The sequence below is a fragment of the Choloepus didactylus genome, chromosome 21 (assembly GCF_015220235.1).
Source record: "Choloepus didactylus isolate mChoDid1 chromosome 21, mChoDid1.pri, whole genome shotgun sequence".
Lineage (NCBI taxonomy): Eukaryota > Metazoa > Chordata > Mammalia > Pilosa > Megalonychidae > Choloepus > Choloepus didactylus.
The window spans coordinates 21,943,976-21,962,343 of record NC_051327.1 but is presented as its reverse complement, the minus strand read 5'-3'; the positions used below and the strand labels follow the sequence as shown (position 1 = coordinate 21,962,343).

Genomic DNA, 18,368 nt, shown 5'->3' with positions numbered 1-18,368 from the left:
AAGTTCTCACGCCGGCTGATATTTATTCTGTCCTAAACTAAAATGTTTAAACCAGCTGATGAGGTTGGGGGAAAGTGTTGTATCTCAAGCCAAGCACTAGCAAAAAAAAAAAAAGAATCTTTTGTATAGTTTCTACATACAGACATCCATCGGTTATTAACAGTTATGTGTAAAGTTTTTTTAAAATACAGGTTTAGGTTTAGGTATGCTGGGAGCCACAGGTAGAATTTTCCTGAACCCACTCACCTGGAAAGTGCTGGTGATGGTGCTCCTCTGCCAAGGCCCTTCTCCCTGGGTGTCCCCGGGAAACATGGGCACTGAGGCCAGGGCTCCGTCCACAGTCGCCTTGTTCTCTACCAAGACAGTTTTAACTGAGGAAGTTGTGCTGGTTCCCTCTCAACTTTTTTTTATAATCAGATAGCTAGGCTTTTTTTTTTTTTTCTTAATATGGAATGCTTTATGAATTTGCATGTCATCCTTGCACAAGGGCCATGCTAATCTAATATGTATCATTCCAATTTTAGTATATGTGCCACTGAAGCGAGCACAGATAGCTAGGCTTTTAAAGGGCCATTAAAAAGTAAGCCCTCTCTAGGAAAGGGGGCCTTCATAACCATGTAAATAGGGGGATTCGTATGGCCACACAGGCATGTCCAAGACACGACACAATGTGCAGAGAGGATGAGTGGCCCCTACATTTTGGCCTTGATCTATTCTCTGAACTCAAAAAAAAAAAAAAAAAAAAAAAGTAAGCCCTCTAAGAGATTTTCTTAAGGTCCACATCTCAAAGGGTGTGTTTGCCACGACTGAGGAAGTGCTCCCTCTGCAGCCACAAAGCATGTGCCTTAGTGAATGCCCTTCACCCCAACACACACCCCTGCGACCCAGAGCAGCCAGCTTTCCCTGCTGAGGCTCGAGTGTCGCCAAGTTGAGAATGGCAGGGTTGAATGAGATCAGAGGTTGTGAACTGGGAGACAGGTCCAGCCCACAGGTGAGTTTTGTTTGGCCCATGTGGCAGTTTAGTGGACTTTAGTTACCAATATTTAAAACAAGTACTAGGTAGGGCTGCTCCTGTTACAAGTAACAGAAAGCTGACCTCAAGGTGGCTTTAAAAATGAAGAGCTGTTCCATTTGCTGCAAGCAGAGGGTCCTGAGGGGGGGCAGGCATCGAGGACGGCACTGAGACAGCCTCAAGGGCCAGGGTCTTGCCTCCGTGAAGGGGCTGCTGGAGGCGGGCAGGGCTGCGGGCTTCTGTCCCAGCATTTTTGGCAGCACCCAGGCTAACCCCAACTGGGCCAGGAAGAGGGAGCCGGGTGGCCTTGGCCAACCAGGGCCACCCGTCCATCAGCTGGGACCTGTTTGCCTCAAGGCACATGGCTATGTGGTGGACACCCAGACAGACATCTGGTGGGGTAAGGAAGAGAGTGGAACAGATGCTGGGGAGCAGGCAGGCAGCAACTGCCCACTAGAGGTAGACTTAGATTTCTGGATTCTCTCGAGGGAAACACAAGATAAGCCACCTGTGCCTACATCGCTGTGTGGCCACCGTCAGCTGGTGCTGGCTGCTCTGTCCTCCGCCCCCTGTCCCTCACTGTGTTTGGTGCCTTACAGGCTGCCTGGCCCCAGAGGCAGCTGGTCCCGCAGTCTTGGCGATCTCCACCCTGCCAAGTGCACGCTGGGCTGAGCCCCACACGGGCTGCAGGAGGAGACACAGAGAAGACGAGGCCACAAGCCCACAGGGGTGGCCCTGGCCAAAGGCACCAACAGTGAATGCCTGGGGTTGTGCTTCTGCAAAGCCTGAAGGAGTGAAGTATACAGCCAACCCAGGAAGCAAGGGCAGCAGTAGGCAAACAGGATCAGAAAGCTTTCCCACTTACTGGCCACGTGACCTAGGGCAAACCACCGACCCCTCAAATTGAGACCAGCTTAATTCCAAAGACATATCCTGAGCAAGTGCTGTGCATCCTGGGCTGTGCCAGATACTGAGAAGCTGGAGATTCGGAAGGGGCTTCTGCTCAGGAGGGTGCACAGCCAGGGGTGCCAGGTGAACTTTATGTGGGGTCCCTGGACTGACAGCAGCTGCACCGAGACAGCTCAGGTCCATGGACACAGGACCAGAAAAGGCTTTCCAGAGCCCTTAAACTGCTTCTGAGGGACAAGGAGGTGTTTGCCAGATGATCAAGGAAGGAAAGAGAGGAATCAGGTAGTACAAAGACAAGGAGACTCCAGACCCACAGCACAGCCCACGGGGACTTTAGCCAGGTGAGATTGGAGCTTCTGGAAAGGTCATTTTAGGGGCAGCGGAGGATGGCTAGGAGGTGGCTGACAGGACAGTGGGCTCCCGGGTAAAGCGATGAGGGCGGAGGCTTTGGGGTGGGTTTGAGCAGATGGGGCCAATATGGGAGCTGCTTTAGAGGGAGCTGAAGGGGATAGAGGAGGGAGGCTGGAGAGCAGGGCTGCTTCTACCTAAGGGTCCACTGCCTGGGAAAGGCAGCAGAGGAGGAGGGCCAGCTCCAGGGACAGAGGCCCCAAGTGCTTGGAAGGTGAGTCTGCGGGACCCGTGGGAGGCTCCCATGGAGATGGTGTGTAGGCCACGGTGGGGCGAGCCCACCGCAGGGCAGGGATTGGCAGTCTCCCAGGCGAAGGGCACCGGCGGTGCAAGGGGTGCATCTGGTCTAAGAGTTGGGGAGCGGGGCAGGGTAGCTCCTCCGTGGCCAGGTCTGATAACCTACACTGCCCCTCTTCTGCTTTTTACTTTTTTATATTATATATTGTATATATTAAGTTGACAGGACTATGCTACTCCCTTTTATAAACCCACACATGAAGGAGAATCTTTCTGAAATTGTTCTATACTTTTTTTTAAGTAAACGTTTTATTGATGAGTACCATAAACAGAAAAATACACAATGAATTTCCACAAAGCAAGTATGTATAACCAGCACCAGATCAAGAAACAAGGCGTGGCCTGCCCCCGAAGCCCCTCCGGCCCCACCAGTTGCTCCCCACACAGTGCAGACTCCCCCATCCTCGGTGGAGGAGGCGCACAGCTGGGTTTGGGCTTCATGGGAGCAGACCGCAGCAGGGTCCAGCGGGAGGCCTGTGGGGCGAGTCCCCTCCCAGCTCTGGGGGTCCAGTGGTGGCCATGGGTCGGTCTGTCCCTCTCCTGTTGGCAGTCACCTGAGTAGCACCCCCAGATCAAGCCCGGCCCAAAGCCGCCTCCCTCCTTGGTTCCCTGGGTGGCACCTGGGTGGTCACTCACGGCCATGAGCGTCCTGTGTGTCCTGCTTGTGCCTCTGGGGTGTGGGATTCCTGGGCGCAGGGCACACGCACACCTGAGCTCTGCGGACCGCCCAGACGCCAAATGGCTTCGGTTGTCATCCTTTGTCCCCTTCCTCACAGCCGCTGTCATCGCTAATTTCCACTGGACTTTCAAGGCTGACTGACAGCAGCTCTCCCAGTGCTGTTTCTGTCCGGTGCAGCTGGGCGAAGCAGCCGGAGGACACAGCTCCTGTCTGAAGTTGTCTCGGGGCCCTGGAGGCTCTCTGTGGGGGAGCGCAGGGATTTCTGCCTTGAGGATGGTTTGGGGGTTCTCCCAGGTGGGGTGTGGCGTGTTGCTGGTTGTGGGTCAGGATGTGCGGCCAGCTTGCCCCAAACTTAAGGATACGGACAGGAGGGGGAGGGAAACAGAAGGTGTTTGTCCAAGGAAAGGAAGCAGGGAGGTGGTCCCAGGTGGGAGAGCGGACTAGGGAGAGGGCTAGTGGCCGGGGTCCAGGAACTGCCTGCCGGAGGCTGTGCCCACCAGAGCTTGGCCTGGCACCAAGATCGCGCTCGGGCCTCGGGAGTGAGGCTGCCCTTCCTCCTGGCCTCAGGGTCACCGGAGGCCTTTTCACAGGCCAGGACCCTGGGGCCCTCCTGGGCGCCGGGGGCTCCTGCTCTGATGCCAGCGCCTTCACACGTGGGAACGGAATGCAGGCATCCCAGTGCCTTTCAAAATAAACCGTAAATTAGCCCTTCACCCTGATGAAAGCTACACCAGCACTGGTTTATTCTGAGGCCTGCTAAGGAAGCTCAGCATGCCCTATGGGAAGAAACCATTTTTGAACTGGGTAAAACTCCATTAGGACATGCTAAGCAGGCAGTTGCTTTGTGCCTTCAGTTAATAAAACTCCCCTCAAAACCAGCACTTTCAGTGATGAAAAACAAGCACTGAGCTGGGGTGTGGGGCTCTCTTCAGCCGTGCTCTGGCGCTGCTGCTCCTTCAGGGTGGACTTGCTGCAGGCTGGTGGGGGTCCCGGCCTGTGAGGCCCCAGCCTGGGCTCCTGCTCCCTGGGCCGGCTGTAGCCTGTTGGTTAGACAGCCTTACACTGCCCTCTCCTGGGGCCACCGGGGTGAGCACCGGCCAGGGGTTTAGGAAAACCAGCAGAGCAGACATTCAAGGCCTGCTCACCTCAGAGTGAAGGCACGCGCCCACCTGCCCCGTCAGAGGAGCCAGGGCTGTCCACACTGAGACCCCGGGGGTTAGAGGCCTAGGATGGGCCAGTGGGGCTGCCTCCAGAGAAGACTGCCTTCCAGAGAAGTTTCCTTGGGAGAAATTCCTATGGTCCTCTCTGGCTTCAGCAATTCACACCTGTCTGTAAGCACTGGAAATCAGTGGGGTGTCCTTCCTCCTTGTCACTTTTCTGTGTCATCACTCAGAGCTGGGCTCACAAAACCAAACCACAATTGCTAGTTTTGAACCTGAAAGATCGTCAATGAGAAGCAAATCTGCTTTCTCCCGAGAAAGATTATTGAGCTTTGTGTATATAGTAGGCTTAATGGCCCTGTGTGTTCTTGTCGTGTAGCTCTGTTGCTCAAAGCCTAACATGTTTAAATCTGGGTTTCAGTGTTCAGGAGACACGTTTGCCCATGTAGGCTCCTGGGCGCTACTGGCTGTCAGCGTTCCTACGCAAGAACCCGTGCCTCACGGCCCCGAGGTGGCCTTTTAGGACATGTTTTGATACCTGTGAGAGTGTCTGCTTTCTCTTCTCACCCTTCTTTCAAGTGAGTTTAGATAGATCTCTGAATAGTCTCAAATGAAGTAAGAGTGTGCGGCACTTCTAACAGTTATAGCTTTAAACAGTCCCTTTTGCTTTCGGTGTCTTTACTTTGGGACCTACTAAAAATGACCCAGATTTCATGAGCTTTCCATAAGTTTCACCTCTGTCTCTCCTCGCAGAGTGATGCAGACGCGACTACAAAGCCGCCTTTCCTCAGGTAGGTTCCGTCTTCCGCGTTCAGCTCCTCTGAGTGGGTGAATGGGTGTGTCAGGGGGCAGCTGGGAGCCCCAGAAGGCCGAGCGCTGAGAGTCCTCATGCCTGAGGTCAGAGAGGGTGCAGCCGCCTTGTTCTCCATGCCCTGCTTCAGAGAGCCCCGGGGAGCAGGGCTTGTGGGGGCAGCCGGCATCTGGCTGGACCCAGAGCAGGGAGGGTCTCCCTGTCCCAGGCCATGCTGGGTGACTTAATCCAGGCCCTGTCCCAGAGCGGCTCTCCCATGGGACCCTCCCCCCATGAAGGACCAGAAGTGGGCTCTCACTGTCAGACAGGCTCTGTAGGTAGTGAAGACAACTGCCAGAGTAGAACTTGCTTACTCAGAAAATGCTGTCAGGAATTTACACAGTGGACAGGTGGTAAGCTGTGCAAGGAGAGTTGTGGTTAGCTCTTTTAAAATCACATCCTGTCTCGTAGTAATTCTGCAGAACTTTTTTTCCCCTCACAGTGGAGAAAATCCCTTTGCTACTGTGAAACTCCGAAGGACAGTGACAAATGATCGATCAGCACCAGTCATCCAGTGAGAAGGCGGCAAAGGAGCTCTTCTTTTTCCTCCAATGTTAAATTCCCACTTTCAAAATGATAGGATATATTGTTTAATATGTGCAAAGCTTTACCAAACGGTGCCTGATTGTAAGTGGATTCAAACTGAGCAAATGGGTGCATTTTCTCAATTTAACACAGTATGGTTTACACATTTCTGTCTTTAAGATAAAATTAATAATAGTTTAGTGACTAACTCAACTCAGTCATTTAAAATATTTTCTTCTTTTTCTGTTTAACTAAACTCAGTCCCAAACATTACTGTGTCATTTTTTTTTTAATAGCCCATGATTTTATATATTTTTTTAAAGAGCCAGAATAAGGGATAAATGTGCTTTAATGACTGGCTTTTTGCACCTGAATGCAAGTGAGACCATAGTTAATTTTATTAAGCATGTAGCATTACAATGTTTATCTAAAGAAAAATATTGTGGAAATTTGCATCTTAGCATGCAAATCATAATCTTAAGTAATATAAATTATGAAAATATTATGTAAAATTTAATAATTTTAACTTAAAAATTATTTTTTGTTTAATCAAACGTAGAGCTACCCCAGATGGAGAAATCCCAAGCTTTCCTGCAATTTAGACTTGGCTGTAAAATGCTGAGGCATTTTGCCTGTCCTCACAGCCATGATATTTAGTACTTAAATAATTTCCAAGAGCAACTGCATTGGGTAGCTAAGGTTCCACCTGGGCTGGCCCACTTGTGTCACACCACCGCCAGCCTTGCTGCACGCTAGGCCACGCGTGTGCTGGCCCAGCTCCAGGAGTGGGCATGACCGAGGACTCCATGTGTAGAGACCAGGGCGCTGTCGCCAAGGTGAGGACCAGAGCTGCCTCTGTCACTAACCTACTCTCAAATCTTGTGGGGCCACATCTCCCCATTTCTGAACCAGGTACTGACCCGCCAGCAGTGCTGGTGAAGCCCACACATCCTCCGGGAGCCTGGGTCTCAGCCGAGGCAGTCGCTGGTCACTGCACACTAGCAGTCTCTGCCCTGAGGTCGCCAGGCCTCCCCGGGCTCCCCCTGGCTGCCACGGGTGCTGAGGAGTGTCTTCAGCCCGAGGAGTATCTGGGGAGGAGGAAGCATAGCAGGGAGACATGGAAGCCTGGGGATACCCCACTGGGGACGGAGTGGAGAATCAGGAGTAAAATTCACCCAGGCCATTCGGGGGTGGGGGTTGGCCGTGACCTGCTTGTTGCTTGTCACAGCTCTTTGGTGTCACCATAAATGTACTGCTTTCCTGTGAGCTTGAAATTGGTCAAGGTCAAATGCTGGTAGCCATGGTGAGTGTGTGGCACTTCAGGCTCCTGGGCCTGGCTCCTTCCTGCAGGGTGGAGCAATGTTGCCAACTGCCCAAGGGCTGACGACACAGGACTGCGTTAACGCCACCCCAGGACCGCAAGTTTGCGTCATGCTAAACGCAGCTTGTCAGGCAGCACCACCCGTCTCAAAGGAGGAGGATGCCCCAGTGAGTGCCCCTCTGCCACTTAGGGGATAAGAGAACCCGTTGTCTTCAATGCTCGGCAGGGAGACGTGGGTTTGGCCAGTGTGTCAAGGGAGAAGGTGGGGGGAGGGGTGTACACCCCACCCTGCCCTTCAGAGCTCCACTGTTTGGGCTCTGGCTTCATTGGAGGTGTATGAAAGTAGGCCCTGGGATTATCAGATTCCATTTACAGACTCACACGGGCCAATTAATCCCAGTTTATGTCTTCACAAAATGGAGCCACAGTGGCCACCTGTCTGCCGGCCTCCCCCAGGACGGAGTGTGCATCTTCAGGTTCTTGGCACTAAGTCGCGTGTTCTGTAAATGTCAAGGTGTTACCTTCAATTGTAATAAAAGATAACCTGAAAACAAGCATACTTTCATGAACTGGAATTGAGAAATTTTAGGTCATTCTTGGCTGGGCCAGAGCCCACGCAGGTCACCCTGGAGGTGGGCGGGAGGGAAGTGGGATGTAGTCTCGGGAAGGGCCGGCTCCTCCGGGTGCAAACAGCACGGCCAGCCTTCACGTCGGGTCATGCTGTGGTCTGGTGGTTGATTCTGCTGGGTCTTCTATAAAAGCCCGGAGCTCGAGCTCAAGCACCTTTGGGAGACGCTGGCTCGATGTGAAGCAGGTGTCTTTCGTGGGGCTTTAGAAACGTTGGGTGAATCCTGTCTCCAGCTCCTGACCTCACCACAGCGTGTGACCCAGGGAACTCACGCAGGGAAACGTGCTTCTACTCCAGGAAGACACGAGGACAGGGAAGGTCTCAAAAATGTGGTTCATGTGAATTTGGTGTGTTGTCCACATATTTAGTGTACATTAAAAAAAAAAAACTAGTTGAACACAAGGGTTCTTGAAAAAAAAAACAGCTCATCTTTCTGCTAAAGCAGTTACATTCACATTAAAGTCCTATCGACACACATTATTCCTGAGTAATTTTTTAGGTCATTCAGACAGTTGAAGTGACAAGGAAGTTTTATTTTTAAAACTGTATAATGGCAAGGGACGTGTGTGTCTGCTTTCATAGAGGTTTTCCGTAACAAAATCTTTTTTATGCACCTGGCAGCGTACAAACACCGAATGAGCAGAACCAGGTAAACAATGGTATGAATCTCCTTTATTAAAAGTCTCTCTCACCTTTCTCAAATTGAAGACTGCAAAAAATAAAAGCAGCGCTTTACTGAGTTGTCATTAACTTTGGGAGCGCGTGCGTCCCCATGTGTCCGTGCTCTGTAACCTCCCCCTGCCCGCAAACGCCGATCTAGCCCACCGATCTAGCCCACCGCACTTTACAAAACAGTCCTGAAGCTTAATCAAATAAAGCTATTGTACACGACATTTACATTAGAAAAAGATAACTGAGTGTAGGAAAGCTCGGTGTATTGTTCCCTTTAAGCAAAGTTTGCTCCACAGTTGGGGCATCTTCGCTTCCTCAAGGCAAAACAGCAGATGAATCCAAAGGGGAAGAGGATGATGGCCAGGAAGATGCCCAGGAAGGTGAAGGAGTCCTCCAGAACCCCGACTCTGTGGGAGAGAGCCAGAGGGACAGTTAGCCCAGGGGCCCCAGGCTGGCCCCCGGGAGACGCCCGCCCCCACGAGCCGGCTGGAGGGAGGGCGGACTACCCCTCCTTGGCAGCCACATACAAAATGTGAAAAGGGGGAAGAGAAATCACCTGCAAGTTACTACTCAGCACGTGTAAAAGCGGAGTCCTCGCCACTAATCTGCCAAGAGTAAGGAGAAACCAGAAGCGTATGCTGGTAACTCAAAGTTTCCTGCATCTCTGAAGAAACTCAAGACCAAAAAGCTCAAGGCATGTGAAGGTATTTTTTCAATGTTGGTACACAAGGCTAAGAACTCACTTCCAAAAAGGAAGGAAAAGTTTCAGCTTTCTAATTCCTAAAGAAATTGATGAAGTAGAGTTTAGGGTTTTCATTGTTGTGTTTTGGTGAAAGATTAAAATCAGCCCATTCACAGTGTCTAGACGACCACTTATCTCGAAGTTTAAGCTCAAGGCTTCCCCTAACGCCTCATACTCAACTCAACTCCTGCCAACCCGCCCAGGAGGGAGTTACCTGAAACCAAAACCAATCCTAAAAGGAATACATTCTAGCAGGATCTCCAAAGCATTTGTCCTGAAACACTACTTCCCTGATCAGCTCTGCAGAAAAAAGGGGGGGGGGGGCGTTCTTTAATGAGGCAATTGGGGGAAATACAGCGTTGGCTCAGAAGGGCCTGCAGGAAGGAGCCATGCCGCCACCCGCCCAGCGGGTGCACGCATCAGCCAGGCAAGCACACACAGGGAGACCCTCGTCTAAGAAAAGCTGATTTGTGTCAAAGAAAATTGCCAATGTTTGTGTGGACTAGTTACAGAAGTCGTGTAAGAGGTGTCCTCTTTTAAATACTCCAAAGGCCATCCTGTCCCAGCCCAGCCCAGGCCCAGCAGGCCGCCTCCCGCCAGCCGCACTGAGCACCACACCCTGCCCCAGGACCTGAGCCACCAGCCGTGTCCCCACACCAGGCAGACAAGGCTGGGAGCACCTGCTCTGCCCACCAGCAGATGCCAACACCCCACATCCTCCCAGCCAGGGCTTGTGCTGACAGCATCCACTTCACGGGAGCCGTGTCCTCCCCACGGGCAACCCCACTCCGGCCTTGCTGAGACCACTAACGGGAGCTTAGGAGCACCCCGAGGCTCTGCTTTCCTGTTTCCTCCTGGTGCACACAGGAATGTTCCACCCAGAGCTGAACTCCCGAGAGGCACTCACTTGCACGTTCTGTCTGGACTGTCCGTGAGAGCGCAGGGGCGAGAGTGAGCCGACTCCAGGACGGAGAGCAGTGTGGCGCTCCCTCGAGAGCTATGCAGGCTGCTCAGGTGGGAACGTGCGGTGTGACGGGACTCCTCTTTTTCTCATACCCCATATCCATGATGTTGCCAGATCTTTTCAGATCTGCATTCAAAATCCACCCACGATCCTGCTGCACCTCACCTAGCCCCACTTGGACGTGACCCCGGCCACCACCCCGCACCCAGGCTGTGGGGCACAGCAGCCTGTGAAAACCCGTCCGTTGGGCAGCCCAGTTTAAACACAGGCAAGGGATAGAGAAAGGACTCCTACGTGCAACAAAAAACCCAATTGTAAAAAGGAGTAAGACTCAGACATTTCAACAACAAAAATATGAAACAGCAAAAAAATACATGAAAAAAGGCTCAGCCTCAGTGATCATCAGGGAAGTGCAATTCAGAACCACAATGAGATACCACTTCACACCCACTGGAATGGCTACTATTAAAAAAAAAAAAAAAACAGTGCTGGGGAGGATGCGGAGAGATGGGAACCCTTGTGTCCCACCGGTGGGAATGTAAAACAGAGCAGCTGCTGTGAAGAGTATGGCAGTCCTCCAGAAAGTTAAATACAGAATTACCATATGACCTGGCAATCCCACTTCTAGGGGATTTCGAAAGAACTAAAAGCAGTGACCCGAACATCCCGCTCACATTGATGTCCACGGCAGCATTATCAACAGCCAGAAGGTAGGAAGCAACCCAAGTGCCCACCGGCAGATGACAGATAAACGTGGTCTATCCATGCAACAGAGCACAATTTAGCCGTAAAGAACAAAGTTCTGATAAATGCAACAATATGGAGTAATCTGAAGACATCAGGTTAAGCAAAAAAGCCAGACACAAAAGGGCAAATATTGTATGATCTCACATATATGAAATAATGAAAATATACAAATTCAGAGTCAGAAACTAGAAGACGAGTTACCAGGGGCCAGGACTTGGTAGAGTTTCTTTCTGAGGTGATGGGAAGTGATGGAGGACAACTCTGGGAATGTAACTGACACTACTGAATTATACATTTGAAAAGGGATGAAAAAGAGAAAGTTTGTTTTATGGAAATTACCACACACACACACACACACACACACACACAAAAAACCACAGAACTGTACAACACAGAGTAAACCCAAATGTAAACAGTGGGCAAAAGTTCATAGCCTAATTCTAATACTGCCATTTCATCAATTATAACAAAGGCACTACATTAATGCAAAGTTAATACGGGAAACTGTGAGGGGAGATACATGAGAATTCTGTACTTTCCGCATGATTTTTCTGTAAAGCTACAAGTGCTCCGATAAAAAAAATGGACAAAGGACAAATAGACATTTCTCCAAAGCAGATATACAAATTACCAACATGTGAAGAAACGTTCAACACCATTAGCCATTAGAGAAATGGAAAAAAAGAGAATTAAGCGCAGAACTGCCGCGTGACCCAGCAATCCCACTGCAGGTGTCACGGAAGGAACTGAAAGCTGCTCCCAGATGCTTGTGCGCCCAGGTTCACCAGAGCTGAGGCCTGGAAGCCACCCACGCCCATCACAGATGACGGAGAAGGACAACACGGCCTATCCGTAAAGGGGATGCAACCCAGCCAGTCAGAGACAGGAAGTGGACCAGAGGTTCCCGGGCTGCGGGGAGTCGCTGCTCAATGGGCAGAAGTTCTGTTTGGGGGGACGACGGTGGTGACGGGAACACAGTGCTGAATGGAATTCATTCTGAATGCGCACTTAAATGTGGTTAAAGCCCCCACCCCCCAAAAAAGGGCACGAGGCCTCAGCCTGGACCCCTCGAGAGAGAAGCCAGAGGGCAGGTGGGCCCCGGTCACCAGGGTCCCGCCAGGCCTCTCCCAGCAGCCCCTCCAGTGTGCAGTGGAGCCGGGAGTCCCCAGGGGCCGAGGAGGCCAGGGAGAGAGGCTGCCTGGTGAGCCCTGACCCAGCCGGACACCCACTCACCTCACGTCAAGGTCAACACGGTTAAGGGGCGAAGCCAGTGGGGCCCCAGCAGGAGCTGCCCCGGGAGAGGCTGGGCCAGGCCCACTCCTGCCCTGGGGCCCAGGTGCCTCGGGGTGCGGAGCGGCACAAGCCCCTGGCGCCAGAGGCTGTGCTGAGGTCCATCGGAAAGAACCACCATCTGCAGGGTGCTGCTGTCCTTCGGGTCAGGAGTCCAGGGTGGCAGCCCGCCTGCCCCTTCCTTCGGTGCAGGGGACAGTGCCCACCAACCCTCCTTCCAAGGCCCGGCCGCCCCTCACCTCCCCGGCCTCTGCAGCTGCTCTGAGAACTTGCAGAGGAGAATGGAGCTGAGGGCAAACGGCCTCCTAGAAGCCAGGAAACACCCCACCCACACACACTTTTTGCTTTAGGTCCCCCAAGCTCCCAGCCGAGGTCCCACTTACCCCCAAGTGTCACTGGAAGAGTGATGAAGTTTCCCAGGTTGCCCCAGGTCACAGTGCTCGGACCCCTCCCAGCACCCGGAGTCTGAGCCGGAACCCCGGGATCATCCTCCAAAGAGAGCACACCCGTGACCCGTGGCCAGGTGGGCATCTGCCCAGGGACATCCAGACTGGAAACGCTCCAGGCACACTGAGCCGGGCACAATCCTGCAGCAACGTGCTACACCCCGAGTCCACGCCCCCTTCCCCAGAACTCCGGGGTACGTCTGCAACTCGCTGGCCAGTGACGTGTGACCTGAAGCGGGGCATGGCCCTTCGTGTCACAGGGCACCCACTTGCTGCAACGGTCACGAGGTGCAGAGCTGGCCCTGCCCAGACCTACCAGGGGGCCGGCGCCTGTGAATGGAGAACCTTCCGGCCTCCAGGCCCGTCCTGACTCCCAAACTTCAGGCTTCAGCGCAGGCAGCAGGAGGGCCCCAGGGACTCAGACCCCTGGAAGGAGAACGGGCTGCGGAGACCCCTGCCAGCCTGGCCCCGCCGGCCGGGCCTTCGCTTCCACTCCACACACGAAAAAGTCGGCTCGGGACAAGTTTCAGCTCTTCATCAGCTGGCTCAGAGCCCAAACTGAGCCCGCAGCGTCGAGAACTCTGTGGCTGCAGCCGCCCTCCCCGTGCTTGAGCAATCGGGACAGGTCATGGGGCCGGGGGACGGCAGCTGAGGAAATTAGGGAACTGACTCATCCTGCCTCTAACCTACAGAGAAAAGGGCCCTGGGAGGGATTCCAGGGTGAGCAAGGTTACGAGGGGCCTGCCTGCGTGGGGCACCCCGTCACACCCGGGGCAGAGGAGGCTGGGGCCGCCGTGAGCTGGCCCTGGGGCGGGGTGGAGCCGGCCGCAGCCAAGAGCCATCCCGGAGCCCAGAGTGGGCGAGAGCCTTGCCTAAGCCACACAGCCGGGGGTGGCGCAGCTGAGATCTGGGGCCAGGTCGGTGGGGGCTGGCGCACGAGGAGGGGAGAATCCCCCGCCCCGAGGGGACCCCACAGTGAGCACGGCAGCCGTGGGGAAGCGCCTGCTCATCCCAGCCCCAGCACACCCTCGGGCCCCCATTTCTCCCAAGCCCGGGGGGCCTCAGGGAGCAGCCCCCAGACCATCCCTCACTGGAAGAACGCGCTTCCCCAGGGAAAGGGACAGAGAAGTCTTCCTGTCGCCAGCTGGAGCCAACCCCACCCCAGCCAGCCTGCAGCCCCCAGAGACCAAGCCCGGCCTGACCCCCCTGCTGCTCTGCCCTCCGCTGCCCCAAAAGGCCCCCATGCAGTGAGGGCGCTGCCTGGTTTGGGAGACGGTTCTCCAGGCCCACCAGGGGTCAGGCAGCACCCCAGGGGCACGTCTGGGCCAGCACTGCCACATGGTGACCTCAGGCCCGGCCAGGGGACTGACCAGTCAAGACCCAGTGTGGGCCCGGGCTCGGCCCCAAGTGTCCCTGAAGAGCCAGCAAGCCACAGCAGCCCCAGCCCCCTGGGAAGGGGCCGCGAGCCCACGAGAGAAGGCCTGGCCTGGGAACGCAGCCGCACGGAGCGCAGATGGCCCAGGCATGCACTGGTACCCGGTCTGTCCCCACACTGGGCACCCACAGGGCTGGGGGTGGGACGGGCAGCCAGACCCATCCCAGGCCAGACACAGCCAGCTCCCCTGGCCCATTCCCCAAACCTGGGGACCCCAGGGGTGTGGGAGGAGCCAGGCCCACCACACAGTCCCCCCACCCTGAGCCCCAAGCTCCGACGACTCCTCCCCAGCACATGCCACCCCACGTGCCCTCCTCGCCCTCAGCACCCTGCCTTCTGCCCCAAGGTCACAGCCCCTCCACGCTGACCACTGCGCCACTCCCACAATCTCTGCCCTGACCTCAGGGCAGCCCCTGACCTTGACAGCTGCTTCTGGAATCTTCCTCTTGGCTTCCTGGACCCCACTCTTTCCTGATTTCATCTCTCTGCTTGTTCCTTCAGTTTCCTCATCAACTTCTCGACTCCACACCCCAAAACGCAATAACCGATGATCACCCCAGCCAAGGTCCCAGGGCGCCCTACTGGCTGGTCCGCCCGGCAGGTGTGGGCCCCGCCCCAGCACAGGGCACGGCTCTGCACCGACCCACGGGGCTCGGCACCTCCTCTGCACCTGGGGACCCCCCACACACCCACCTTCAGAGAGGAGCACCCAGCACACCCAGACTCCAGGGTGGCACCGAGGCCAGACCCGTCTGGCAGGGGTCCACGGGGCACGGGGCCCACCTGCCCCCCGCCGGGGCCGGGAACGCTCTCCCGTCAACAGCTAGAAAAGGAGGCTGGAACCAGGCCGCTTCGGGAGGCTGGGTGGGGCGGCCTCTTGTGCCAAAGCCCGCTCGGCGGGAGCACAGGCGTGTGGCTGCTGCCCGCTCCTGCCAAGCCGCCGGGAGGGACGGGCAGTCTGCGGCTGGGCCTGGGGCGGGGGGGCGTGTGCCTGTCTCCTGAGCCCAAGAGGCTGCGGTAGCTGGTGTGACTGTCCTCCAGCGAGGGGCCCCAAGCCAGAGGCAGCTCCTAAAGGCCCCCACACCCCGCTCCCCGACCCAAGCCCTGCCCAACGGGGAGGCTGAGAGGCCTGTCGGCGCCCGCTTCCCCAGCGGGGAGCACTGCGGGCGGGAAGCAGGGACACCGGGGTCAAGCACCAAAGTGCCGGGGGCCCCACCTGCCACCTGCCTCCCGATCCCGAGACAGAGTGGGGGGCAGCGGGTACCTGCTGTCATCTCAACTCGGCTAAAGGACCTGGAAGCCCCAAGCCTCTCTTAGGGGACCCCTGGGCCACCCACTGCCCACAGAAAGAGAGAGGGCGGTGGTCTGAAAGGGGAGGAGCCTGCTCCATGACGGAGCCCCCAGCCCCAGCCTTCCGGCAGCGGGGAGCCCAGGACCTGTCCCCCCGGATGTCCTACAGGACACAGGTCCCGCCTAGGGAGGTGCTCCCCACGGCAGCCAGCAGCTCCCCCAGGCCCCCTTCCGGGCCATGAGCCTCCCTCCCCGCCCTCCCACCCCCAGCTGGCAGGTGGAGGGTCCCGGCTGGGGCGCCCCTCTGCTCCCCCCGCCTTCCTGCTCCCCACCCCCCTCCCTACAGCTGAGGGAGCACTTGAAGCCCCACCCCCGACAAAAAGGACCTTGAACACCTCCAGCTGGGCCGAGAGGGGGCGGGAGGGGCAGGAGGGCCGGCCTGGAGCACCCAGGACTGGCCTCGGGGACGAATGCAGAGGGGTCGTCCCCTACGGCTTCTGGCAACCTTCCCCGAAGGCCTCCCAGGGGACCCAGCCCTGACCTTGCCCCACCCCGATCAAGGGGCGCCCCGTCAGCTCAGGGCCAAGCACTCCATCCCTGACCCCACTTCTCCAGACGCCTTCAAACCCAAACAGCTCTGACCCCCTCAAAAGAGCGTCCCTCCCCAGGACCCCGCCGTTCACATGCCCCAGCTCCTGTGGGGATACGCTACAGCCCGGAGCGGGTTTGCGAATGGGGTTCCCAGGCGGGTAGCCCCAGAGGCTCGCACCTGCCCCCAGACCCCTTCCTAGACTCGCGGTTGGCTCCAGGGCCCCCGGCTCTGGGCCCGTCTCTGCAGCGCCCTCTCTCCTCAAGCCCTGTCCTCCCACCGCCTGCCACTCGGGACTCGGAGATCGTTCCCTTCCGCGTCTCTACAGACACCTTTTGAGATTAGGTCTAAATCAGGGTTTCTTAATTTGGACTCAGAGACTTCAACGTCTTCCTCCCAGACAGGGCTGAGAGCGCTAGCCGAGGCTGCCTGGAATTCCGAAACTTTCTCGGCGTCCCACCTCCCCCAGGGCAGGGAGCAAGTCTTATCTCAATGTGCATCCTCCAGACCTACACGTGCCTGGGTGGCCTCGGGCCCTAGGGACGCGGACACACAAGCTCCACCTGAAGCTCTGAAAAGCCTGCCCCAGACCGGGAACCGCGGGTTTCCATCCTGCACCCGGACGTGGGCCCTGCCTGGGCCACAGCAGCCCGTCCTGCTCCTGCCCCCGGACACACTGGCCACGGCCCGGCTGCCGCCGCCCTCCAAGCTGCCCCCTCCCACACCCTGAAGAGTCAACTCGGAGTGAACTTGAGACAACTGGAGGAAGGAAAGAAATGAACTCGACTCCCTGCAGGCCCTGGAAATGGGGAGGAAAAGCTGCTACTCCGAGGAACGCTCCAGCACCCCACTCACTTGGGACTGACGCCCCGAGCAGCACATCTCCAGTCCCCGGGAGAGGGAACCCGCTCTCCCCTCTCTGCCCCCCAGATACGTCCAAACGACCCAAGGGCTCGACTCCACGCTGCCCCCACCCAGGTGCCCCACGTACCTGCAGACCGGGCAGCCTCCGACCACCACGATGGAGTTGGCCGGGTAGCGGGTGACGTGCCGGCCGTGGATGCTGTAGACCCTGGGGTGGGGGGTGGGTATCCCTGGGGGGGGAGGGGGCGGGTCAGAAAGGGGCGGGGGGAGGGGCTCAGCGCCAGCAGTGGGGGTGCGGCCCCCGCCCCTCCCCCCGTGCCCCCTCCCCGGCGGGCGCTGCGGGACAGTCCCCGGGGTGAGGGGCGGCCCCGGCCCACCTGCGACGAGGTAGGGGCAGGGCGGCGGCGGGGCGCTGGGGATGGCCCCGTAGCCGCGCGGGCCGCACGCGCAGTCGCCCCGGCCGGCCTCCAGGCTGTAGGCGGGGGGCCGCTCCTGCAGCAGCGGCTTGTGGGCCATGGCGGGCGGCCCGGCCCGGCGGCGGCTCCTCCCGGGGGCTGCTCCCGGGGGCGCGCGGGCGGCGGGCGGGGCCCCTCTGCGAGGCGCGCGCCGCGGGCTTCCCCTCGCGCCTCCCGGCCAGTCACAAGACCCGGGTCACGTGCGCCGCCCGGGGGCGGGGCCGGCGGGCGTCTTAAAGGGGCCGCGCCCCGCGCCCCCCACGCGCCCGCGGAGACGCGCCCTGGACGGCCGCGCGAGGGGCGAGGTCACCTGCGCGGGTGGAGACCCTAGACACCAAACCCCGAGCCGCGGCGTGTGGCAGGCACGTCCCCCCGCTGTCCTCGGGTGCACTGGCCTTTCTTCCTTATGTTTTTTTCTTTTATTTTATGGTGGTAACATGTACAATATGCAATTTACCATTTCAACCACTTTCGAGCATTCAGTTCCGTGACTTTAATTCCATTCATTGCATTGTGCTGCCATCATCCCAGAAACTCTGCCCCGTAAAACATTAGCACTAACTCCCCGTCCTCTCCCAACCCCAACCTGCAATCTACTGTTTCTATGAATGCTCATATTCTGGATTTTTCATATTCCTCAAATCAGACAATCTGATACCTGCCTTATTTCGCTCAGCAGGACATCTTCAGGACGCCTCCATGTTGCCACGTGGGATCGGAGCGTCATTCCTTTTTATTGCCAAGCATTCCGTTGAATGGATGCTGTGTATTTCCTCGATCTATTCATCAGTGTGTGGACATTTGGGTTGCTTCCCTTGTGGTCTTGTGCACAGAGCTGCTGGGGACGTCGACGTGCAACTACCTGCTAGAGTCCCTGCTTTTTTTTGCACCTTGGAGGAGGATTGCCGGGCTGTGTGGTAATGCCACCGTTAACTTTCCGAGGAACCACCAAACTTTTCCACAATTCCTGCATCAGTTTACATTCCCACCAGCAACGCACAAGGGTTCCAGTTTCTCCGCATCCTCAACACTTATTTTTCGTATTTTTAATAGCAGCCATCCTAGTGGGGGTGAGCTGGTATCTC

The 18,368-nt window shown here is 56.6% G+C and overlaps 2 protein-coding genes and 1 non-coding gene across 4 annotated transcripts in view; 1 reads left to right on the top strand and 2 right to left on the bottom strand.

Moving 5' to 3' along the window:
* The window catches only part of BAIAP2L1 (BAR/IMD domain containing adaptor protein 2 like 1), a 96,722-nt gene extending 89,007 nt beyond the window's left edge, over positions 1-7,715 (top strand). Inside the window, exons 13-14 of the mRNA XM_037813543.1 lie at positions 5,219-5,256; positions 5,758-7,715. Coding sequence (XP_037669471.1) covers positions 5,219-5,256; positions 5,758-5,833 — 114 coding nt within the window. The 3' untranslated portion in view covers positions 5,834-7,715. The remainder of the gene's footprint in view (positions 1-5,218; positions 5,257-5,757) is intronic.
* LOC119518343 lies at positions 442-548 on the bottom strand. Its single transcript, XR_005213733.1, has one exon. It is a non-coding gene; the product is annotated as a U6 spliceosomal RNA (small nuclear RNA).
* Positions 7,716-8,301: 586 nt separating the features above from the next.
* On the bottom strand, positions 8,302-17,468 carry BRI3 (brain protein I3). 2 transcript variants are annotated; one of them, XM_037813545.1, is made up of 4 exons: positions 17,206-17,468; positions 16,956-17,058; positions 9,018-9,066; positions 8,302-8,868 (listed from the first exon to the last, which is right to left on the bottom strand). In XM_037813545.1, exons 1-4 carry the CDS (start codon positions 17,342-17,344, stop codon positions 8,689-8,691), a joined length of 471 nt encoding a protein of 156 aa, XP_037669473.1. In that variant the 5' UTR covers positions 17,345-17,468; the 3' UTR covers positions 8,302-8,688. The 2 variants fall into 2 exon arrangements, with proteins under 2 accessions (XP_037669473.1, XP_037669474.1); XM_037813546.1 differs by lacking the exon at positions 9,018-9,066 and having other exon boundaries at positions 17,206-17,458.
* Positions 17,469-18,368: the final 900 nt, after the last annotated feature.